The following is a 26125-nucleotide window of genomic DNA, read 5'->3' as shown; positions in this document are numbered from 1 at the left end:
GAGGGGGAGCCCAGAGCTGAGACAGCAGGAAAGGCAGGGAGCAGAGGCGGCCGGAGCGCCTGGCAGCTGGGATTTGCTCCCTGGCTCCCTGATGAGCTCAGTTTCTGTGCAGAGTTGGGGGGTGGGGAGGGAGGCACCCTGCCCATGCAGAGCAGCAAGGGGAGGTGGCAGAGAGAGGCTGCAGAAGTGGAGGAGAGGGGAGGCTTACTGTCATTGTCACTGGGCTGGGGATGCTTGAGCGGGTTGAGAATCTCTGTGACTTGGAATCAGAGATGAGCAGAGTGAGTTTCTGTGAAGCTGGGTGCTGACCACCATCACTCTGGGGCTGCCCCAGAGCCCCTTTCTCTCGCAGAGACCAGGCACACGGGGGCGGCCCACCCTTCCCATCTCAGCCCGCGCTCGCGCCCCAGTCGGCTCCTGCACTCAATGCCCCCGGCCGGGCCTGGCTGTGCTCCACTTTAGGGCTTCTGTGAACATATCGTGTGTTGCTCCCTCATCTCTTTCCCTCCTTTTGCAAGTAACACCCCCCGGAGGAGCTTCTGGGGATGTGTTCTTCCCCAGTCATGAGGGGCTAATCCTAAACTCCTCACCTCCAGGAGCGGGTCCACCACCCAACTCTGGACAGGAAGAGTCGATTCTAACACTTTCATTCACCTTAGGAAGCAGCAGCTCTCTTTCCCAAAGTTGCCCAGAGACTCGATCTAAGTCTGAGTCTGCCAGTACGTGGCAAGAGGCCCTCAGATTACAGTCCACTGAGGCAGGACAGCAGTGCCAGGATACAGACATCATTTCCCATCGTTTTAAGCCCCTGGATCCAGCAGTACCTGAAGTCAGTACTCAAACTGAGAACTGGGTTTAGCTTTCACATGTCACATTTGGAGGTTGTTTTTTATTTTTTTTTTAAATTAAAAAAAATTTTTTTTCATTTATTTTTATTAGCTGGAGGCTAATTACTTTACAATATTGTAGTGGGTTTTGCCATACATTGACATGAATCAGCCATGGATTTACATGTGTTCCCCATCGTGATCCCCCCTCCTGCCTCCCTTCCCATCCGATCCCTCTGGGTCTTCCCAGTGCACCAGCCCTGAGCACTTGTCTCATGCATGAGGTTGGTTTTTTAAAAACATTAACCATGATAGAAGCAGGGCAGGTTGAGAAAGAAAGTGACTAGTATGGATTTCTAGAAGTCATGCTAGGATCCTTACTGATGTCAGCTTAGTACCCTCTGAGACTCAGGAAGGCACACTCCATCCAGGCCTTAAACTTTCTCCGGGACCCTGCCCTATCCGGCACTTGTTTAGGGTGAGGTGGCTCTGTCTTACTTGGCCTTGTTTCCAAGGTGCTTTAACAGGACTTACTGGATTATGAACTGAAAGCCACGCCACCCTCGTGCCAAAAGGCAAGCATCGGGGAGGTCAAGAGTGGGAAGAACTGGAAAAAGTGGAGGAGGGCACAGCTGGAGCCAATTATAATCCATCCACAGAAACGCTGCACAGAGATGTGGGCACTGCCTGGGGAAGCCCCATTTCTGTGGACAGAGGCGCCCGCCATGGGTCCCACGAGGAACAGACAGAGCCTGTGGGTGCTGTGCACGCACCACCCTCTCACCACGAGGGCAGGATCCTGCGGGGCGGTAGGGGTGAGGGGAGGAGACGTTTCCGTAGGCGGTCCACAGGCCGGGAGGGGGAGGTCATAGCGGGTGAAAGCGGCCAGGGAAGGCAGAGGGCAAGCAGAGAGGCAGGCAGTGGCTCTCCCGCGATTCCAGAAAGGCCAGGAGCAGGAGGGGGAGGAACATGCCTGATGGCACAGTGCTGGGGACAGGCTCTCTGGGGAAAGCAGCCTAGACTTCCACTGCTTGTCACTACTCAAGCTGTAAAGGCGCCCCCATGGCAGATTTCAGTTAGCCATGTGAGCTCTGTGAATGCAGAGCTGGGAAGAGACGCAAACCATCAGCCTTCCCATCCACACCCTGCTGATGGGCACTCTTACAACTTCTGAAGGTGCCTCTCTGGGCTTTGGAGGTCCTGGTCTGCTGAATTGGCAAAATCTCACTGTCACAGCTTCAGGGGGGTGTGTGTATGGGGGGGCTCTCATGGCCCCAGAAAGAAGAAACTTTGCAAGTCCAAGCTCTGCTGCGGCCGTCTGCACAGCAGCCGGAAGCTTCCAGAAATGCAGCCAATTTTACCACTGCCACTTGACCCCCTCATCTGAACACGGCAACCCTTTCTCAGGACAGTGGGCTGGTGATGACAAGCCTTCATGCATTTTGCACGGGAGGAAAACTCAGAGGCAGAATTATAAGGAGGAGGCCAGCAGTTCCAAGAATCATGGGGATCGCTGCAAGCCCACTGACTCTGGGGTGAGTCATTTAGGCAGCAGGATCCAAAATATGCAGGCTGCTATGGTCCATACCAGAATTCTGAACTTCCTGCTAAAACTGGGTGTTAGCACCTGACATCCTTTCAGAAGAGTAAGACTGCAGCCTCAGAAAGTCTGCTGGAATGTCAAGATCTGAATATCACTGACAGGGGACAGGTTCAGTGTGGAGTCCGATGAGAAAACCACCCTGTGGGGCCACGTTAGCCCCAGAGAGGGCAGGCATGCGGGTCGCTCCTGGCCAGTCTGCAGCAGCACCCCAGCGCGAGCTTCCCAGAGCAGGGTTTGCATGAGCCAGGGGAGTTGAAGCTCCAGGGCCCCTCATGGGGCCCTTTCCAAGGCTGTATACAAAATGCATTCTGTTCCTTAAAGAAGCCCTCCAAAATTAAATAAGTTTTGGGCTCCGGAAATTCCTGTTCCTCTCAATCCTTGGCATCAATGGTATTTGCAAGTCCCCTTCATCTGTAAGCATTTTGAGATGAATTTGCATTTGAAATTAGAATTTTTAGGCTGAGAAACTCAACAGGGGCTGTTACGTTGTTGCTCAGTCGCTCAGTGGTATCCGACTCTTTGTGACCCCATGGACTGCAGCACGCCAGGCCTCCCACAAATGCTCTGCTCTGTCAAGAAATAATGGAGTTAGGAACAAAGGGGATTCCAGAGCAACGTGATCCTATCCGTAATGTCAGAAGTTTGGATTCGCTGGAGAGGAGATTTTCACTTGCTGGTCCTGCCTCAGTCAGAAGCTGGATATTTAAACCCTGCCCCAAATGCAGCAGTACTTGCTTTTGTGTGTTTTGCTCAGGAGCTACTAGAAGCCTTTCAACAGCTGAAGAGACTTTCGCGGGATGAAGATGAGTACATGCTTTCCTCTGCTACCACAGCAGAGCCAAACCTCTTCAAAACGGCCCGAAGTATGAGGTCACGTGGGGACCACCTATTTCCATCCAGCCCTCCTGTCTCTGCAGACATTGACACGATGTCCCTGGACTTCCGGGCACCACGGGAGATCCTGAGCCTTTCCGGGGCCTGGGGAGGGGCATTCCTGCTGGGATGGCTGGGCTCCTCTCTGGACTGCCTGGAGGCAGACAGAGGAGGTCAGACCTTGTCTGCATGCCCACTTCTCGCCCAGCACTGTAAAGAAGCCGGGCTCCTTTCTGTCTCTCTGCCTCCTAGATTCCACTGGAAGACTTGACCCACATTCAACCTACTTCTCATCCTGGCATTGAGTCAGCTCCTTTTATTTCCACTCGGAGTTCTGCCAGCTCCCCTCTCAGCTATGGATGCAAACTGCAGAGGCATTTCCTGTTCCAGGTGGTTTCGAGCAGAAAGCCAGGCAGCGTGGGTTGAAGGTAGGTGGGGTGAATTCTTCAGGAAATGCTCCCGCAAATGGGAGAGCAATTCAAAGTTACACAGGGTTGATATCCAAAGCACCCAGCCCTAGGTGGCAAAGAGGCTTGTCTGAACTAACTTTAGAAACATATCAAGCATGGACCACCTTCAGATTTCCTTTGTGTATACACCAAGCTTTGGAACACTGAAACTTCGATTTGCAGATAAGATAAGGTGGCAAAGTCTGGCTCCAACCTCCCAGGGCGGTCCAGTGCTTCTAGGGAGCTGAGAATTCATCCTGAGACATTGAACCTGTCTCCTCAGATGGACACGTGCTTCTCTGAAATCCATACATCACAGCAGTAGCAACGGGCAGGTTTAACATGTTCTCCAGTGAAAAATCGCCTCCACCCAATCTCTGGCTGTGACAGACACCTCTGTGAACTGCAGCAGGCCAAGCTGGAGAGGAGCTTGGATGAGCGGCTGAACTCCCAGAGCCCTGGTTTCCTCCTCAGTGAATTAGGCACAGTGATACTCTGGTATATTTGGGGGATCAGGGGTCAGGTCTTCAAAGCAGAGCAGAGCTCAATGATTGGCACGATGCCAGTGCCAGTGTTGTTATTGGAAGGTGTAGCCCTCGGCATCAGGGTCAGAGAGGGACCACCATGAGAGCTGGCTTCCCCGGTGGCATCCACTAGGTGTTACTTGTTGGCCCTAACACAGGTTCCAGTGAAAAGTCATCTTCACTACAGGAATCAGATGCTGAGGGATCTGAAGGATTCTGACACACTTCTGTCTAGTCTTGTATCACACAGAAAAGCAGACATAAGGATCATGTTCTTGCTTTTACCAGATCCCTGGGGCTGGAGGAATGGTGCTGGGAAGTCTTAAGGGCAGACAGGAAGCTGAGGCGCTTACTTGCAGGGCACCTACTGGTGCTTTATGGAAGGACCAGGAAACTGACCTTGGAATTGTGCCAGCACCTGAGATACTGGGATCATGAGTTTTGAATAAGATAAAGGTCAAAGGTGATGTCAGATTCCCACAGAGGCCCAGTGCTTCTGCGGAGCAGAAACATCTCTAGGTAGGGGAGGGCCAATGGACCAGTTGGCAAGGCTAACTTTTGGCATGACACTGGGTGATGGGGCCCCAAAACAAATGCTGATAAAGTTGACCAAATTTCTTTAGATGGGCAGAAAGAAGGGGCTGGTATTCTTCGAGAATTCAGTAAAAAGGTCGTCACTTTGAAAAAGCTGCTGAGAGCAGTGTAGGCTCTGTTTTGGAAAGCACTTACGGGCATCACTCTATTTATAAAGCAACAGCTGGGATGGCTGCAGAGAAAAGTGCCAGGCTGGACTGGACCAGCATGGGAAAAACCACAGGGCTGATGAAGACCCACGTGGATGCCAACCTGAGGGACAGCAGGCCCAGGCTGGCAGCAGGAAGAGCAACGTCCATTATGGCTTCCAGGACACAGGTGGATGGCGGCAGGTGAGAGAGTTGGTAGGGGCAGGGCTGTCTGGGACCCAGTAGGGACCCTCGGGGGCTGCCTGCCCAGAGCCTGGTGCAGGCACTTAGAAACAGGAGCTCCTGCGCCCACTCCCAAGTCAGGAGTGAGAGGGCTATCTCCATGTCTGTCAGTGGTTCACAACTCCTCTATAGGATGGTGGTCTTCACTGAGCACCTGCCTGCTAGAGGTTTGGTCTGTGTCCGTCTCATCAGACTTTGGGTTTTTCAAGTGGAGACCATTTCAAAGAAAGACTTAGATACTTTCATATCTACAAAGAAAGGAATGTGGACAAAGCCATGCTTTTAAAAATCAGGATAAAGGTTGAAATAAATTGTTTCATGAGTAAACTTCATTTTAGCCAAAATAGCTTAATTCTTAAGTTTGAGGCCAGAAAAAGATCACATCTTACCTCAAAAAAATCTCAAACAGCACCTTGCCACACAGACGGGGAGACACAACATGAGGATGCTTGAGAGGGGTGCCTGGGTAGGAGGTGAGCCTCCTTCAGTGCGAAATTCAGCCCAAGACAGGAACGCAGGGGCAGGGCTGGGGGGACGGGGGCACAGCACGGCCCATCCCAGTGAACTCAGGGCAGAGGCAGGCCCTGCGCGTGGCGGCATTCAGAACAGCTGTGTGTCAGCTCAGCACTAGGACCACCCTGGTACTTGAGCACAAGCTGGACCTTTCGGGGACTTGTGGAGAGCCTGAGAATTGAGTTTAGGACACACTCAGAGGATCTTCTGAGGCTAAGAAGGGGCTAAATGGAACAATCCTTGGGTTTTAAGCACAGTTCTGTCAGCTCTGTCAAAGGCAATGAAGAACAGTGTGGAATGCAACTTAATCCTTCTACAGAAAGATGAGCAATCATGTCTGACATCCATGGACTTGGCACTGGGAATTTGGGGCACACGGTACTTAGTGAAACCAGTGTTCTTTTGGGTTTTCATTAGATTCAGAGCAGTTATTCTTTTCCCAGATAAGGAGTCACCCCTAGAGCTATCGACAGCCTACAGGAGCTCCCACAAGTTGGGGTGTGCACCCTCACTGCTCAGGCTCTGGCTGCCTGAGCTCTCCTGGGCTTACTTTGGGGGACTTAGGCTACCCCAATTCCTCACAACTTCCTTCATTCACTCTTCTGTCACCTGCCTTCTTGTCCAAGGCTGGTGGCTCCTGTTCACCCCTCCCCTCATCTGCCTTGGGGTTGCCAAGGTGGATGCACTTCAGCCAAATACGACAGAACTGCTTGGTACATGCTGATTACTCACGACACCTAAAATATGAGTTAAAATCAACGGCCTGAGAGCACCGTGTCAGCATTTTGCTGAACCAAATGAGCAGCTTGATTGTCCAAATCAGTGTTCAGAACATACACTATGAGTCAAACCATTTTTGTTTTACCCAGAAAACTGTGGGCAGGTTTATCCTCCACCACACGAATCCTTCGCGCTCCAGCTGGAATGATGGCGGCTTCAATATAACCTGTAGTGACAGATAACACGCAGGTGAACCGACACACCTCCACCCACCATGAGAGGCTCACAGCGCCCCCCACCAAAACCCACTGCTCCGCCCCCATGGTGACCTCAGAGCGCTGAGAAGTCAAGCTAGCCGACTAATTAGAAGCCTTCTTCTACGGCCAGAATATCCTGGCTGCCCAAATTCCAGAGAGCACCATTTGCATGTGTTATGAGTTGAACTAGCTCCCTCACACCCCCAAATCCATATGATGAGGTCCCCAGGACCTCAGAATGTGACCTTATTTGAAAACAGGGCTGTTGCAGATGTAATTAGTTAAGACGAGGTCACACTGGAGCAAGGTGGGCCCCCAGTCCTATATGACTGGTGCAATTATAACCAGAGGAAGACTGGAGACAGACATGTACCCAGGGAGAATTCTGTGTAATCATGAAGCGGAGATCAAGATGATGGCTCTTACAAGCCGAAGACTGCCAGCAAAACACCAGAAGAGAGAGGCATGAGACAGATTCTTTCCCACCTTCGTGAGAAACCAACACTGCCAACAATTGATCTCAGACTGCTAGCCCCCAAACTGAGACAGTGTGTGTCTCCTGTTTATGCCTCCCTGTGGACAGTGCTTGCTTGCAGCAGCCCCAGTACACCGGAGCCTGGAGTTGTGTGTGAAGAGCACCGCCCTGGAGCACGGGTGCTAAAAGTCCCCGGCCACATCATCTTCTGGGTTCCTCCCATCTTTGCTGTACTTTGTCCCTGGTTCTACGGGATGACGGCAGAAGCTGGGCTACTTGCCCTATGGCAAACCACCACCTTATCACCGGGTGTCATTTCCTGCTTCCACTGCCCTTTGCACTTTGCTGCAGCCACTGCAGTGTATACTTCTGTCCACTTCCCTGAGTATTTCCAAGTATAATGGGGTCCCTCAGAGGCCAGGGCCTTCCGCCCACGCTCTGACCCCACACACGCCCAACATGGCAGCTGGTTAGTGAAGTTCTGGAAGGAAATGACTGAGGCTGTCAGGGAGGAAGTCTGGGGCTGGCTAAAGCCTGGTTAGCTGGGCAACCGCGTCAATTAATGAGCCCAACATAATAGCGAGATTCTGAAATGTAGGCTGGTAATCAATCACTTGGTTTTGGTTTACATTTGGGTTTTAGACAAAGGTAATATACATTTGCTTCAGCAATTTAGATGATGATCCCAAATTAGATGATAAATCCTACCACTGTGGTTCCCAAAGTGATCATCAGAATCAGCCATGGAGTATTAAAAATGAGAAATTTCTGGACCCAAGTATGTAGAGATTATGGAAATATCTATTTTGAGGAGTTTATTTCCTCATTTTCTCATAGTAAACATGGCTCAATTTTCATTATAAATATACTATATGATAATTCAAGCCAACAAAAGGGAAAAAAACTAAAAACAAACTATACTACATTGAAAATTACCCTTATTTTTGCTGACCAGCCTTTTCAGCAACTTTTAATACATCTAAACATACGCACATCATTTTATGCCAGCAGAATACTGTATATAGTTTTAAAAGATCAGGGACAACTTTAAAATAATTAAGAGTTTTCTTTGGCAATGTGTACCCAAAGTGAAAAATTTTAAAGTTATAAAAGGATACAGTAGAAAGTATATTGATACTATAAGATATTAGATTGGTCAAAGACTCCTATAAAAATGCAAATGAACTTTTTGACCAACTCAATATATCCTATAGTTGGCTGTCTTTCTAACACTTATCATTTATAATAATTTGTGTATTTTAGCTGGGTTTCTATGTTGCTAACCGAAATGTGCCCGAATGACAGTTTTGTTTCTTCCTTTCTGATCTTTATCCCTTGGATTTCTTCTCCTTTCACCATTCTGGCTGGAACTTACAAAACCACACTGTAGGCCACATGAGATAGTGACATCCTTGTTTTATTCATGAAGTTGGAGGAAGGGAGTTTTTCCACTGAAAATGATGTCAGCAGTGCGAATGTGATAGGCATCATTTGTCAGGTTAGGGAAGTCCTCTTTTCCCCTAGTTTGTTAAGAGCTTTTGTTATGAAGAGGTATTGAAGTTAATCAAGTGCTTTTTTGCATCTAGTGAGATCATCCTACTCTTTTTCTGCCAAACAATACAAAGACCTCAGAGCGGTTTAATGGCAGTCACGCTTCGCAGGGCTAACATGGTGTGTGGGGCAGTATCTTAGCTCTGGTTTCCCTCATCCATCCATTTTAGTTCACTGTTATCTCTTTTTTATTCTGATGTTTTCTTATAAACCTTTAATTGCATTTACACTTCTAATACACGACTTATCAGCTGTAAACTATTTTAATCTCTGGATATTAAAAGATGAGGAAATCAGCCTAATACACTGCCCTTCAGTCTCTTACACTGCTCTTTAATACTTACTGAATCACTTCTACACTGTTAATTTACATTTATCTTTTGTACTCTAAGATAATTCCTGCAGTTGTTTTAGTCCTAAAAACTAATTTAATGTTCACTATGTGTCCTTTTTTCAGTTTTTCCAATAAATTCTTGCTTGCCTCAAGTTTGTTCTGAGATGGACTCAAAGAAAATTATAGCTTCTGAATTGTAATATAGTAAAATATACTTTATATACATATATATATATGTTGTTGTTAAGTTGCTAAGCCGTGTCCAACTCTTTTGTGATCCTGTGGACTGCAGCCCGCCTGGCTCCTTTGTCCACGGGATGTCCCAGGTGGCTCAGTGGTAAAGAGTCTGCCCAAAATTCAGGAGATGCAGGTTCGATTCCTGGGTTGTGAAGATCTCTGGAGAATATTTCCTTCTGCCATTGATTATATATATATATATAATCAATTTGTTAGTGTTCTTTCTTCAGGGATACCAATTACTTATGTTTGACCCCCTTTTTCTTCCAGAATGCTCATTCAGTTTCTTACCCTTCTGACCCTTTATTTCCATTTTGCTTTGCTCATTTTTCCCAGTCCTGTCCATGCTTCTCACTGTGTTCTCAGCAGTGTCCCTTTCCTTTGAATCCATGCAGACGTGCTTTCTGTAATGGACTCGTTTTCTTCCTCTGCCCTTTTCCTCAGCTGAGTCTCATTTCATTTCCCTCTGCTGCTTCACTGGTTGTTCCTTGAGCTCTCATGTCTTACCAATGAGTTCTTCTTTCATTGAGGCTATTACTTAATCAGTTTTTGGAATCTACAGCAATAATGTTTGATGATAATTTTCAGCTTCTCCTTGGTAATATTTTGCTAGTGAGCTTTTTCTTTCTTTACACTGGTCATTTGTTCTTGTCCCTTTCCTCCTTTTCCCACTGCAGTATATCTTTGCTGATCCTATACTAAATCTCTTTCTAAATTTATTACCAGTTTTTAGCTGACACAGTTTTAATCATAACAACTGCTTCTATGTTTGTGTGGTAATAGTAGGACTGTGTTGTGGGCTAACAGAAGTTCCCTTTAGTTTACAGTAAAATTTGTTAAGACATGGGTTTATATGTATCAGTGAGTTAACTTTTATGTTTGTAAACATTTATGTATTTTAAATTTACAGAAACATGCATGTATATTTCCCCATTATAAAAATTTTAATACAGGTAAATCCCACTCCGATCCCCTGTGGGAACTGCCACTATCACTCTGATGTATATTCATTCAGATATTTTATTGCTTATACCAATGTCTACACAAATATAAATATGAAAATATCACAGTATATGTTTTATTTGTCTATATTTTATATAAGTGTTAGGAAAAGCATTATGAGTATTGTATTACAGCACATTTTTTAAAGAAAAGTAGGCTATGTCTTCTATCCATGTATGTATAGCTCTCCTTATTTTTCATTTAAATTGCAATGTAGCTTATGCAACTACTCCCCTACTGATTTAGATTATTTAAAAATTGTCATTTAGGACATTAAGGTTATTTCAAAATTGTCACTTTTAGAAAATATGCTATATCATATATGAATATGCACACAAGACCCCTCAATGAAATACTAGCAACCTATTTCAACAACATAAAAAGAGATTATATGCTATCGTCAAAGATAATTTATCCTAGGAATTCAAGGTTGGTTCAACATATAAAAATCAACCAATGTAATTTATCTGAAAAAGGACAAAACACTTTTTCATTTCAATGGATACAGAGAAAGCATTTGGCAAAATTAATACTATTCCATGATGAAAATACTTAACAAACTAGGAATAAAAGGAAACTTCCTCAGCCTGATAAAGAGCATTTATAAAAACCCCACAGCTAACATCAAACTTAATGGTAAAGTATTTAATGGTTTCCCTTTAAGATCAGGAAGAAGAAAAGGATGTTCAGGAAATGCTCTTGCCATTTCTATTCAACACTGTACTAAAAGTTCTCTCTCTGTCAATTAGGCAAGAAAAAGATTTTCAAAAGGCATCCAAATTGGAAAGGAAGAAGTAAAATTATCTCTATCTGCAGATTTCAAAACTTTATATATAGAAAAATACTAGGGAAGCCACTAAAATCTGATAGAATAGGTTTAGCTGGTTGCAAGATATGAGATCAATATACAAAAATTAACTGTATCTGTATTCATTAGGGTTAAACATTTCCAAATGAAATTAAGAAAACCATTTGACTTAATATCAAAAAGAATAAAACACTTAGGAGTAAATTTAATAAAATATGTACAAGATATCTACACCAAAGACTACAGAAACCTTGTTGAAAGATATTAAAGAAAATATAAATAAATGGAATGACACTACATGTTCATGGATCAGAAGACTTAACATTGTTAAGGTGGGGATACCTAAAAATTGATGTACAGATTAAACGAAATCCTTACCAAAATTCCAGCTTTTTTTTTTTTTTTTTTTGGCCAAAACTGACAAGGTGATTCTCAAATTCATATGCAAATGTAAGGGATCCAGAATAGCCAAACCAATATTTAAAAAGAATAAAGTTGGAGGACTGACAATTCTTACTTTCAAAGTTCTAGTCAGCTCCTGTAATCAGGACAACGTGGTACTAGCATAAGGACAGATATTTCAGTGAAATACAACTGAGACTCTAGAAATAAGTCCCTTACTGATTTCTTAAAACAAAGATGCCAAGAATATTCAATGGAGAAAGAATATTATTTTCAACAGTGTTGGGATGACTGTATATCTACATACAAAGGAATAAAGAGGGACTTTTACCTCAAACTGTACATAAAAACCTAATTAAAATTGGTCATAGACCTAAATCTTAGAGCTAAAACTAAAAAATTCCTAGAAGAAAACATTGAAAGAAATCTTTGTACCTTTGGATTAGGCACTAGCTTTTTAGATAGGAAAAGTGAAACTGTACAAGTCTCTGCATTCTTGCCTTTTGAAGCACAACGCTGACTCAAGAGTTAACGACTGGGAAATGTGAAGATGCAAAAACGAAGAATGGCTGTTGGGCTAGGGAACTGGTAACAATTCAGACTATAATTCTGCCACGTGGCAGAATCACCGAACTCCCACTTCCCTGAATGACACAGATAAAGGCTCGACACAGATTCCTAAGTTGTCTGGGAAACAGACCCCCTCCAGATGAAAACTGCTTACCATAAGAACACAGACTCTAGACTGGTTGAAACCAGAAAATTGATGATGCTTGAAACTTCACCCTGAAGCCAACCAATCCAAGAATTGTCCACAAGCTGATCATGCCCTGTTCCTTGAACACTGAAAAACTTCTCACTACACACTCCAGGGTGGGTCATACAGTCTTGAGGGCAGTAGCCCACTGTGGCCCCCTTTGCCTGGCAAAACAATAAAATCCACTCTTTTCTACTTCATCCAAAACTCTGGGTCTGCGTTTCTATTCAGCACCAGTGAACAGAGGCTGAGTTTTGGCAACAAATGCACAAGCAACAGAAGGAAAAAAAGAAAATGGATCATATTAAAATTTTAAACTTTGTGCTTCAAAGGATACAATCAAGAAAGTGAAAAGGCAAACTCACACACTGGGAGAAAATATTTGCAAATCATTTTGATAAAAGAACCATGTCCAGAGTATATAAAGAAATCTTTCGACTCAATAATAAAGTGGCAAATAATCCAATTTAAAAATGGGCAAAGGATTTTAATAGACATTTCTCCAAAGAAGATGCAAGAATGGCCAAAAGGCACATGAAAAGAGTCTCAGCATCATTAGTAATTAAAGAAATACAAACCAAAACAACAATGTGATACCACTTCATATCTACTAGGATACCTATAATAAAAATGATAAACAGTAACAAGTGCTGGAGAGAATGTGGAGAATTTGAACCCCTCACTTACTGCTGGTAGGAATGTAAAATGGTACAAGAATATTGCAGAAGAGTTTGATAGTTCCTCAAAACAGGAAAAATAGAATTACCACACTACCTACCAATTCTACTCCTATGTACTATATACCCAAGAAGAATGAAAAATATGTTTATATCAGCATTATTCATTATAACCAAAAAAGCAGAAAAAACTCAAATGTCCACCAAGTAATGAATGTATTTTTACATTCTCATTTTAAAAATATGAAATCCATTTTTAAAATGGGTATGATTTAGCAAAAAAAATATGAAACACTGATAGATGATACAATATGGAAGAAACTTGAAAATGCTATACTAAGTTACTAAGGCCAGTCACAAAGATCACATTTTGTATGATGCCATTTATATGAAATGTCCAGAACAGACAAATAGACACACAAAAAGTAGCTGCCTAGGGCTGGGGTAGGAGGAGGGAGATGGGGACTGACTGCTAACGGGTGTGGGGTTTCTTTCTGGGATGATTTTGGTCATGGCTGAAGAACACCGAGCATTTACTAAAGCCTTTGAATTGTACACCTTAAATGGATGAATTTTATGGTATGTGAATTAAGCCTCTGCAAAAGCACTAAGAAAGCATAAACTGCAATGAACAGCTTCGCATGTCTTTCTATGCATATATATAATGTTACACACACCAGCTGTGAGCATTGCTGGGTCAAACATACCTGCAGTTCAGTTCAGCTCAGTTGCTCAGTCATGTCCGACTCTTTGCGACCCCATGGGCTGTAGCATGCCAGGCCTCCCTGTCCATCACCAACTCCTGGAGTTTACTAAAATTCATGTCTACTGAGTCGCTGATGCCATTCAACTATCTCATCCTCTGTCGTCCCCTTCTCCTCCTGCCTTCAATCTTTCCCAGCATCAGGGTCTGTTCAAATGAGTCAGTTCTTTACATCAGGTGGCCAAAGTATTGGAGTTTCAGCTTCAGCATCAGTCCTTTCAATGAATATTCAGGACTGATCTCCTTTAGGATGGACTGGTTGGATCTCCTTGAAGTCCAAGGGACTCTCAAGTGTCTTCTCCAACACCACAGTTCAAAAGCATCAATTCTTTGGTGCTCAGCTTTCTTTATGGTCCAACTCTCACATCCATACATGACTACTGGAAAAATGATAGCTTTGACTAGAGGGACCTTTGTTGGCAAAGTAATGTCTCAGCTTTTTAATATGCTATCTAGGCTGGTCATAACTTTTCTTCCAAGGAGCAAGTGTCTTTTGATTTCATGGCTGCAGTCACCATCTTCAGTGATTTTGGAGTCCCAAAAATAAAGTCTCTTACTGTTTCTACTTTTTTCCCATCTATTTCCCATGAAGTGATGGGACTGGATGTCATGATCTTAGTTTTCTGAATGTTGAGTTTTAAGCCAGCTTTTTCACTTTCCTCTTTCACTTTCATCAAGAGGCTCTTTAGTTCTTCTTCGTTTTCTGCCATAAGGGTGGCGTCATCTGCATATCTGAGATTATTGATATTTCTCCCGGCAATCTTGATTCCAGCTTGTGCTTCTTCCAGCCCAGCATTTCTCATGGTGTACTCTGCATATAAGTTAAATAAGCAGGGTGACAATATACAGCCCTGACGTACTCCTTTTCCTATTTGGAACAGTGTGTTGTTTCATGTCCAGTTCTAACTGTTCCTTCCTGACCTGCATACAGGTTTCTCAAGAGGCAGGTCAGGTGGTCTGCTTTTCCCATCTCTTTAAGAATTTTCCAGTTTGTTGTGATCCACACAGTCAAAACTTTGGCATAGTCAATAAAGCAGAAGTAGATGTTTTTTCTGGAACTCTCTTGCTTTTTCTATGATCCAACGGATATTGGCAATTTGATCTCTGGTTCCTCTGCCTTTTCTAAATCCAGCTTGAATATCTGGAAGTTCATGGTTCACGTATTGCTGAAGCCTGGCTTGGAGAATTTTCAGCATGACTTTGCTAGCATGTGAGATGAGTGCAATTGTGCAGCAGTTTGAGAATTCTTTGGCATCGCCTTTCTTTGGGATTGGAATGAAAACTGACCTTTTCCAGTCCTATGGCCACTGCTGCATTTTCCAAATTTGCTGGCATATAGAGTGCAGCACTTTCACAGAATCATCTTTTAGGATATGAAATAGCTCAACTGGAATTTCATCACCTCCACTAGCTTTGTTTGTAGTGATGCTTCCCAAGGGCCACTTGACTTCACATTCCAGGATGTCTGGCTCTAGGTGAGTGATCACACCATTGTGATTATCTGGGTCATGAAGATCTCTTTTGTATAGTTCTTCTGTGTATTCTTGCCACCTTTTCTTAATATCTTCTGCTTTTGTTAGGTCCATACTGCTTCTGTCCTTTATTGTGCCCATCTTTGCATGAAATGTTCCCTTGGTATCTCTAATTTTCTTGAAGAGATCTCTAGTCTTTCCCATTCTATTGTTTTCCTCTATTTCTTCGCATTGATCACTGAGGAAGGCTTTCTTCTCTCTCCTTGCTGTTCTTTGGAACTCTGCATTCAAATGGGTATACCTTTCCTTTTCTCCTTTGCCTTTCACTTCTCTTCTTTTCTCAGCTATCTGTAAGTCCTCCTCAGACAACCATTTTGCCCTTTTGAATTTCTTTCTCTTGGGAATGTCCTTCATCATGGCCTCCTGCACAATGTCACAAACCTCTGTCCATAGTTCTTCAGGCTCTCTGTCTATCAGATCTAATCCCTTAAATCTATTTGTCACTTCCACTGTATAATTGTAAGGGATTTGATTTAGGTCATACCAGAATGGTCTAGTGGTTTTCCCTACTTTCTTCAATTTAAGTCTGAATTTGGCAATAAGGAGTTCATGATCTGAGCTATAGTCAGCTCCAAGTCTTGTTTTTGCTGACTGTATAGAGCTTCTCCATCTTTGGCTGCAAAGAATATAATCAATCTGATTTTGGTATTGACCATCTGGTGATGTCCATGTGTAGAGTCTTCTCTTGTGTTTTTGGAAGAGGGTGTTTGCTATGACCAGTGCGTTCTCTTGCAAAACTCTATTAGCCTTTGCTCTGCTTCATTCTGTACTCCAAGTCCAAATTTGCCTGTTACTCCAGGTGTTTCTTGACTTCCTACTATTGCATTCCAGTCCCCTATAATGAAAAGGATATCTTTTTTGGGTGTTATTTCTAGAAGGTCTTGTAGGTCTTCACTGAACTGCTGAACTGTTCAACCGTTCAACATACATGCAAATTGAGTATCCGTTCAACACACATGCAAATTGAGTATTTCTTAAGTAAAAGTTACTGCTTTGTGTTAAGTCCTAGGACTGTTTCCAAGAAGTCAGCTTTAGAAAAAGAAGCTTGTTTTCTAATTGTGCATTAGAGTGACGATGACATCATTTCTGCCATGGGAAGTGTAAATATTGACTTTTTCTACAGATCAAAAATGATCAGATATTGACAGTTTTAGCCTAAAACTAAAAATAACCAAACCTAGAATGTCTTGACTCACCTGCATTCTATTCAACACTGCTGCTGCTGCTAAGTCACGTCAGTCGTTTCCGACTCTGTGCGACCCCATAGACGGCAGCCCACCAGGCTCCTCCATCCATGAGATTTCCCAGGCAAGAGCACTGGAGTGGGTTGCCATTGCCTTCTCCATATTCAACACAGAGGTCAATAATAAATCTGTCTACTGAAAAAATATACATGCAGTTTAAATGTTAAATGTACATTAAATTGCTCTCCATAATGGCTTAACTAATACAGAAGTTAGCCAATTCTATAGGAGAATACATGTTGGTTCACATGTTTAGATACTTGATATTATCAATCCTCTTGATATTTGCTAGTCTCAGATGTGAAAAAGTATGATATAATAGATATAATTTGCATCTCCCTCATTATCATTGTGGCTCTGCATCTTAGCATATACTTATTGGTCATTTGTATTTACTCTTCAGTTAACTACCTTATTCAAAAGTGTTGTCCATTCTCCTACTGGCTTGTTTTTATTTGATAAGCAAGATCCTTGAAAATATATTTTATATCTATTAACGTGTATTTAATATATTTTGGACTGAAACTCTTGCTAGACTTGCATACATTTTTTTTCTGTCTGTCATTTGTTATTTCTTTATGTATGGTGCTTTTTATTCCAAGGTTTTAATTTGATAGTCATAGTTTTAATAGTTGAGATCTCCTTTTTATTTTCTGATTGCTTCTTCTCCTGGCACTCTGTACTGGTTTTATGAGTAAAATCACTTCTCAAATATTTCTAAGAATAGTTATTAGAGATCTGGAACTTCTATTATTTGAGTTATCTTGTTTTTTACATTTCCGTTATCTTGGTCTCTCCCATTTGTTGCAGACTCTTCTGAGAAGGATGCCACAGATGAGTCGCCTCTACATACAGCAACCTCCTTATCTGCAGTTAACTTTCTGTAGTTTTAGCTACCTGCAGTTAATTGTAGTCTAAAAATATTAAATGGAAATTCCAGAAATAACAATAAGTTTAAAATTGCATGCCATTTGACTAATGTGATGAAATCTCACGCAGTCCACTCCATCCTGCCCAGAATGTGAATCATCCCTTTGTTAACTGTAACCTGCCTACTAGTCACTTAGTAGCCATCTCTTATCAGATTGACTATTGCGGTTTCACAACAGTCAAATGATCTTTATTTTACTTTATAATGGCCCCAAGGCACCAGAGTAGTGATGCTGGCACTTTGCACATGCCAAAGAGAAGCTGTAAAGTTCTTAAGTGAAAAGGTGGAAGTTCTAGACTTAACCAAAAAAGGGAAAAAAAAATCATATGGTTAGGTTGCTAAGATCTACGGTAAGAATGAATCTTTCATTTATAAAACTGTGCACAAGGTAAAATGAAATTTGCTGTCACATCTCAAACTGCAAAAGTTTATGGCCACAGTGCATGCTAAGTGCTTAAGATGGAAAAGGCATTGAATTTGTACAGTAAGATATTTTGAGGGAGAAAGACCACATTTACATAGTTTGTATTCCAGGATAGTGTTGTAATTGTTCTATTTTATTATTAGTTATTATTAATCTCTTACTATGCCTAATTTATATATTAGACTTTACCTCAGGTTGTGTATTTGTAGGGAAAAAAAGCATAGTATTGCAATGACCAAAAAATTCATTTGGGTTTTTCCATAAGACGTTATGTAGAAACCTGAAGGAACTTTTTGGCCAGCCCAATGTATATAGGGCCCCATATCATTTATGCTTTCAGTCATCCATTGGGGGTGTTGAAAGGTACCCCCTGGGGATAAGGGGGTCTACTGTACATGGATGGTGTTTGCTGTTTATCAGGACTGGCTTTCAGTTAGGGGCTAGGAAATGATGTCATGTGTTGGCAACCAAAATACCAGAAGGCAGAAAAGTTCGCTATAGGTGCTGTGTCACGGGGCTGCCCACCAAATATTGTCAGGTCTCTCTCTGGAATAATGGTAGGAATGCATTTCCTTGACCTCTTAGAATTATGTGACCATGTAACTTATTTTGACCCTTAAAACGTGAGTGACAGTCGTGTGTGTAACTGTATCAGGACCTGCTCTGCCGTGATCCCTTTTTCCTCCAAGGTAATTGTGGCAGTGTGTGTTTTGCTTGTTTGCTTATTTACTAGATCTAAACCAAGTCTATTTATTCTGATTCAAACAACATATGAACATCCACTTGATACGAGCTTGCTCTCCCTAGACCTTTTAATAAGTTCCTGCTCATTCCCTTTAAGGTGATCATGAGAAGCCAAGGAGATAAACCTGTGTTCAACCAGCCATCCTAGAGGGAAAGTTTAGTGGAGTCCTTGAGTCTTGATAGCAAATATTTTGGCGTTGTTACTAAAGATCCAGTCTTGGATGCCTACAAATAAGTGTCTGATGCTTCGGAAGATTTCACAGATGCTAACATAGTCCAGTATGAGTTGTCTACTTCTTGTGCCCTGATCCTCCCTGATTCCCAGGAAGGATGACTTCTTGGACCAGGTGGGGATATGGTCCTCCAGGTGATCCCCTCCAACCACCTCTCACTTACGGGCAGCAGCACAACTTGCAGGCACAGCCCCTCCACTTTCCAGCCCTTTCAGTGTGGTGTTGTTGTATAGTTGCTGAGTCTGACTCTTTGTGACCCCATAGACTGTAGACAACCAGGTCCCTCTGTCCATGGGATTTCCCAGGCAAGAATACTGGAGTGGGTTGCCATTTCTTCCCCAGGAGATCTTCCCAATCCAGGGATCGAACCCACGTCTCCTGCATTCTTTACCACTGAGCCTCATAGTATGAGGCAAGGTTTTTTTTTTTTTTTTAATTAAAAATAGTTTTTGCTTCAGTAATGCAAAAAAAAAAAAATCTTTGAGGATCACAGAAATGGATTTTATATCACAAATCTCTCTTAGAGAAAAGTATTCCTTCTTGAGGAGTTTGAAGACTCATTGGATTCCAGGCATAGAAGATAGTGAAGTGTCAAAAATGAACAAAAAATTGTTCAGGGTTGGTGGTGATTAAAGCCTTTTTTGGAGAAATTTCCATTTAAATCATTAAACTGACCTGGTAACAGGATCTCCGAAAATTGCTGCTGTTACATGGACTTTTCCTATTTTGTGCTTAACAAATCTTGGTGTTAGCATCACCAGCAGAACCAAAGGCAACAGGACATATTTGCTGAGGTCCAAATCAGGTAAATTTTCACATTCCACAGCAAGGGGCATGTGCACTAAGTGTGTGCTCACCATGCCTATTTTTAAGCTTAGATTTGGCACATGTAGCAACACTGAAAAGGCACCTGTTTCCTCTCCTTTCTCAAGCACCCTAGTGGGCAGGGGCTGATAGGGAGTAAAGAGCTCAGGGCAGACACACAACGCAGTTGTGTCTGAATAAAGGTAATCCCTGAATAGCGGGGCAGGGCATTGCTGTGCTTGGGCTCTGCTAATCTTTCTTTCTAAGATGAGCTTCTCTGCTCATGACATGGAGTAATGAAACAATGAAAGAGGAAATCCCTGAAGTGAAAAGCAGGGCCTCTGTCCACAAATCAAGGAAACCATCTCTCATGCACTGTCCCCGACAGAGCCCAAAGCCCATCCCAAGGTTGGCATGAAGAGTGATTAGCAAGGGAAAGAGTCCCATCACCAAGCCCCAAAGCACCTTGTCATCCCTCATACCAGATGTCCCCCCTATGCAGATGCCAGATATCACTCTGTTGATGGTGTGAGAGGGGGGTGGTTTACTCTAGGAATTCACAAGATAGAGTCACACTCTAGGGAAGACAGCAAGACTATCTTTAAAATAATTTTCCATTCTAGTCTCTGCCATTAAGCAGGAGAAATCCAGTTAGAGGGACACAATTTGGTGTCATGAGGAAGCCATGGATAAAAGTTAATACTGTTGCCATTATTCTAGGAGAACATGTAATTTTTGCCATAAGGACAAGTAGTCAGGAGGAACTTCAAAATGATGTTGATCTTAAAATGATGTTGATCTTAAACCTGCCTCAAATTTTCTGAATAATTAATATCACCAGGCTATAAGCATATTTCCCTGCAAAATACCTTTTGTCTGAACTTCACATGTAGATGATTTAGATCCTATTTTTCCCTTGTTACAGGTTTCAGCAGCATTAACTCTCTTTGGAAGAAAACCAATGAGTCGATTAGGTGCCATGATGGAACATAGGTAATACCCTGGCTACGTGGACTGGGACAGTTTCAAAAGGTTGTATCAAACATGTACAAAAAATAATAATAATAAAAGTTTTTTTTCTTTTGGGAGGGGTAATAGTCTTTAAAAATGCATGGGGAGGCATTTGTGTAAGTTTCTAGTTTTTGCTGTTTACAAAAGTTGTTTATATTACTGTCTTTATGTTTATTCCTAATGGTTTCTCTGGTTCCAGTTGAAAATGATTTGGGAAGCCCAGGAGTCTGGCTAATATTCTGGCTCAGTTCTCAGAATGTGAGGTCAGTGCAGGCGGGCTGAACAAGGCCATGGCCTTTATTTCCAGCACGAAGACCAGGAGGGTCTTATCAAGTGTCCCCTGCCTTTTGGGAAGCCCAACCGTGTAATACGGAACCTTCTATTCTCTGGCAAACCTTAGCATTTTCTGCCAAAGTGCCAGGTGAGGCTGAGGAGAGTGAAGACCTGTCCCCAGCATAGTGACATGTTTCTGTACGGCCCCTAATCTGATTAATCTTTATCTTTTATAGACTTAGGGTTGGTTTTATTCTATAGCTTTTCTTTTAGGTCATCAGTCTTATACATCAATTACACATAAATGATATGTGTTTATCCACAGCTTCATACATGACTCACTCCCACTGACTCTACTCAGCAAACATTCAGGCACATAAGCGAGGTAAGAGCCCCACACCAGGCATATCACCACTAGTTCTGCTCGGAATAGCTGGAATCTTACATGAGAAACACCTGGGAACGGCCTTTGCCATCACACATGTGGACACTTGCGTACAAAGACTACTCCTGACTGAGAAAAAGAAATACATGGTAATTGGTTTACATGCACATTGCAGGAACTGATAATTATAGTTCGTAGCCAGTGCAGAGAAGTGGCCTCTGTCACCATCACACAGTGGTAAATTTCCCCGTGGAACCTCCACACCCCACACCTAGACACTGGAGCTCAGAACTTGGCATGAAGCCCAGGTTCTAAAGGTAATATTGAACAAACGTGTGACATGTAGATCTATCCACACTCAATAGGGATAGATCACATCACTCTCCTTTTTAAGAACTGATAGTTTGAGAAGGCTCTCTTCAAGAACACAGTGCAAAGGGATTCAGAGCCCATGGGGCATCATGGCCAGCTCTTGGTGGGGGCTTGAGTTCAGAGATGTCCTGGACTGGGTGTCCATGGACATCAGTCACCTTTCAAGTGTCAAGGAGCAGCATGGAATAATTTGAAAATGACAATTTAATGAATGAAGTGAAAGCATCCTATCAAGAACTTTCAAGTTTCTAAATCAAGAAAAGCTCAGCTGTTTCAACTCAATCCAAGGCTTGTGCATTCTGAAGCCCATTCATCAGAAAAGTAATATGGTAGCCAATTCAAGTGGATTCCCCTAGAGCCAAGTGGCCCAAGACCTCATCTGTTCAAAGTTGGAAGGCAAGAGGCCAGAGAGCAATAAAACACTCAGCTTAGGATACTGCACTGGGACCTCTCCAGGACACCCGAGGGGGGCATCCGGGGGGCGTGGACACTCTCCTGTGTAGGTCTGTTCGGGGTCCTCAGCTCAAGTATGTGGGTTAAGGGCCCAGAAGAGTTCAGGCAAGGGTCAGGACTTCATATAATTGGGCAAAAATCCTGCATTTGATTCTGCTTTATCTTTTGGGTATGGTATTTTCTTTGATATTCACCCTCAGGGTGATAAGGCATTCCTCCTCGCTCCTGTCTTTAGAGTTGGGCAGAGATGAAAGCTACCTTCGTATCTAAATTGACAGGATTCTGAATTCATCCAGCCGCCCTTGGAGTCACCTAGATGTTACATGACCTGGGGGCTTTATGCCATTTCTAAGCTGGGTTTTTCCTGCAACCTGAAATGTCCTTCCCAGACCCCCACTGTCACTTAATTCCTACTTATCCTTTAGGGTGTGGGGGCCACCCTCATCTGTCTGCAGGGCTGGGCGAGGAGCCCCCCTAGGACTTAGGGCCCCACGGTACCCCTAGAGCTGAGTGGAGCCCCCCCCACCTCACATGTGGGCTCAAGCTGTTTGCCCGAGGGTCCCCTCCCTTGACTGTGACCTCAGCGGGTCAGTGACAGTTAACTTTTGTTTCTGCAGCTCAAGCTTAAAATGCAGCAGTGCTGGGCGAATGTTCACAGGGTGCGTGGGCTCACACGTGACCGTGTGCAGTATCTCTCACACGCGCATTCCAGAACGTCAGACCTGGATTACAGGTTTGTGTCTGATGAAATCTGAATTACATAGCGACTCATCCATGTGTGAGCGAGCATTCTACACACATCTTCGATAAACAGAATCCACACTGACATGAGCTGATGCTCACACACCCAATCTCTAGGATTTGTTAAAGACAGCTTTAGACTTCAAAACGAAGGTGTAACATTTGGCAAGCATCAGGACAGGACTTTTAGAGGTGGGTGAAGCTAACTGAGCTTATCTTTCTCTGAAGGTTTGCTAAGACTTTAGTGAAGGAGCACTAAGTCGCGTGTCAGGGTGGGGACCACTCTCCTCCAGAGGCTTCCAGTCCCCCTGCCTTCTCCGTGTGCAGGGGGCCAGGCACAGGCTGGGGTGGAGAACGGCAGAAGCAGAGAAGGACGCTGCTGTCATAGGAGGAATGGATGTGCTCGTGCCAAGACCAAAGGCCAGCAAGTGCATTAGAGCCTGGGGGAAAAGACAGTGCTTTTGTCCTGATCTAAGCGCTCTTGAGGTTGGCGGCTCTATGGCGCACAGTGGACGTTTACAAAGGAGTATGGTGGAACTTTTCTTAGGGTGCTAAGAACTGCCTGGGGGCAGAAGTGGGCACGGCTGTGCGCTCGACTGCCTTCCACAGAATGGAGCAACTGCCGTCAGTTCAGCTTACTGGAGCTCAGCACAACATTCAGTTTATAAACATAAAGGGCTCTAACGTTGACTTTAAAAAGTCAGTGATAAACACTTGCCAGCTACTGAGGTCTGTTCTTAAGCTGCCTTGCTGCTCAGGTGCAGCAGGAGGCAAGGTCAGTCTCGTGGCAAACTGGAGCTGGAGCCCAAACAGGGAAAGTGGCATCAGACAAAACCGAGAGTGGATGTCCCCAAAGGTGCGGAGCACTGCTGTCCGAGAGAACTTCTTGCAAGGAAGGGGCACTTCTCTCTCTGTGACATTCATCAGGGGAGCCCCCTGTCACACATGGCAACGGGGCACTGAAATGTGGCTCACGGGACTGAGGACTGAAGTTTTATGTTGGTTCAATTTAAATTAATTATATTTAAAATCTGAACGGACATTGGTGGGCTGTGGCAACTGTGCTGAATGGTGCAGCTTTGGGGGGCGCCGCCCCCACACCGATTCGTTCCAGCGGCAGCTTCTTTGGCTTTCATCAGAGCTGGGCAGGAAGCAGAGGTTCCCTCAAGCTGCCTGTCCCACAGTCTGGGCACCCATCTTCAAAGTCCGGAAACCAGCCCTCACTGAGCCGAGGTGTAATTCTCACTTGTGTGCGGCTCTGGTTTGGCTGTCAGGATTCTGCAGTGTCTATGCAGCAGGAGCCCTTTCCGTGAGGTGTCTAGAGGCAGCCTTTGCTCCAGACCAGGGCTCCTGTCCCCACAGAGAAAGGGGGCTGTGCATGGATCCTCCTCTCTGCTCACTCTGTGGGACAGGGGGAACAGCTGTGATCCTGTCCCCGAAATGCCTCCATCAAAAGCAGCTCTGGGAATTAGAAGTTTCTCAGCTCCACTCCGGAGAAGGCGATGGCACCCCACTCCAGTACTCTTGCCTGGAAAATCCCATGGACAAAGGAGCCTGGTGGGCTGCAGTCCATGGGGTCGCGAAGAATCGGACACAACTGAGCAACTTCACTTTCACTTTTCACTTTCATGCACTGGAGAAGGAAATGGCAGCCCACTCCAGTGTTCTTGCCTGGAGAATCCCAGGGATGGGGGAGCCTGGTGGGCTGCTGTCTATGGGGTCGCACAGAGTCGGACACGACTGAAGCGACTTAGCAGAAGCAGCAGCAGCTCCACTCAGTGAGTTATCCTGGTGCTGTCATCCTCGGCAGTGTCGGGGGAAGGGACACTCTCTCACCCTCCGGGTGACTTGCCCGCCTTGTGATCCTCTCGTTGAGAGGGTGTCAAGCAGCTACTTCCCTGGGCATTGTAAGTTGGCAGCCACCAGGCGGACGATCAGAAACTCTCCCACCTCTGGGCAAGGCAGCCCACAGGCTGTGAGGACACTTCCAACGGAAAGACTGTGCCGCCCATCAGCTGAACCCTGCGACCTCTCCAGGCCCGGGGCGGGGGCTGGGCTACATTTGGGTCACAGGAGTCACAGGGACTCTGCAGTCCTAGCCAGCAGCTGCATCGCGGATGCCCCAGAACATGGGGCTTCAGGCATGTTTAGGGATATGTGTAAATGCTATCCTTTTACTGATGGAAAATTCAGACAGAGAAGAACCTCATCATTTTACATCGGTAAAAACAATGTGGCCAAGTGTCTTTGTTGTTGCCTTTATATGTGGGACAGACAGACGAGCTGGCACACGCGGCGAGGGGGGATGGGAGGGGGGTAAGGCTGGTGGGACAGCGGGCCGCTGCATGAGAACGGACCTCGGGGGCCAAACTCAGCACTGGGGCAGACTACCCACGTCAAAGAACCTAAACATGTCGTTCTGGCTATAAGGTTTTTCTCTGCCTTTCAGAAATCCTAAGACTAAAGTGCAGGGTGCCCTAAATACTACTGTGGGTGCATGCTCAGTCACTCAGTTGTGTCCAGTTTTTTGCAACTCTGTGGACTATAGCCCGCCAAGCTCCTAAGCCCTTCTGTCCATGGGGATTCTCCAGGCAAGAATACTGGAGTGCATTGCCATTTCCTTCTCCAGGGGAATCTTCCCAACCCAGGGATCGAACCTGTGTCTCTTGTGCCTCCTGCAATGGCAGGCAGACTCTTTACTGCTGGGCCCCCTGGGAAGCCCCCCAACTAGTCCTTACGTGTAAGATGTAGGGAGGGCAAGTGATCATTGACTTTGGGCAAGACAGCATCCAATAAGATTGGCTTTGGGGCAATAAAATACACAGCACTTGTAGGCTGTCTGGTTGCTGCAGCAACACCTTGGGGCCCGTGCGCACCCGTCCATGGCCGGGGTCACCTTTCCCGAGGCCTGAGCTCACCTGTGCCCCGAGTGTGGCTGAAGTCGCCCTTGACCACGCGGCAGGTCTTGCCGTCCCCGCTGCAGACCCCACACCGGTCTTCTTTGGCCGCAGACCCGATGATGCCATCACAGCCGATTTTCTAAACAAGCAGAGTGCTGGGTTATGCTGAGTGTAGCACTCAGAGGCACACCCTGCAGGGCTGACTGTCCATGAGGCCCAGCAGCCTGGCGCAGGAGGGCTCACAACACCTCCAGAGGCCCAAGCAAATATTTTAAAACCAGGAGAGAAAAAGAATACAATCCAGCTGTATTACATTTGCCCTTACACCACACAGTCATCAA

General features: G+C 44.6%; 1 protein-coding gene across 2 annotated transcripts in view; it reads right to left on the bottom strand.

Annotated features, from left to right (window-relative positions):
- Window positions 1-26125, bottom strand: part of ADAMTS17 (ADAM metallopeptidase with thrombospondin type 1 motif 17) — a 393159-nt gene that overhangs the window by 85711 nt on the left and 281323 nt on the right. For both annotated transcript variants that reach the window (XM_043922552.1, XM_043922553.1), the window contains exons 15-16: window positions 25803-25923; window positions 6620-6700 (exon numbers count right to left, since the gene is read on the bottom strand). In XM_043922552.1, the coding sequence (XP_043778487.1) occupies window positions 6620-6700; window positions 25803-25923 (202 nt within the window). The remainder of the gene's footprint in view (window positions 1-6619; window positions 6701-25802; window positions 25924-26125) is intronic.

This window comes from Cervus elaphus, chromosome 13 (genome assembly GCF_910594005.1).
Source record: "Cervus elaphus chromosome 13, mCerEla1.1, whole genome shotgun sequence".
NCBI classification, from domain to species: domain Eukaryota; kingdom Metazoa; phylum Chordata; class Mammalia; order Artiodactyla; family Cervidae; genus Cervus; species Cervus elaphus.
The sequence above is the reverse complement of the archived record's forward strand: the minus strand, read 5'-3'. Positions and strand labels throughout refer to the sequence as shown.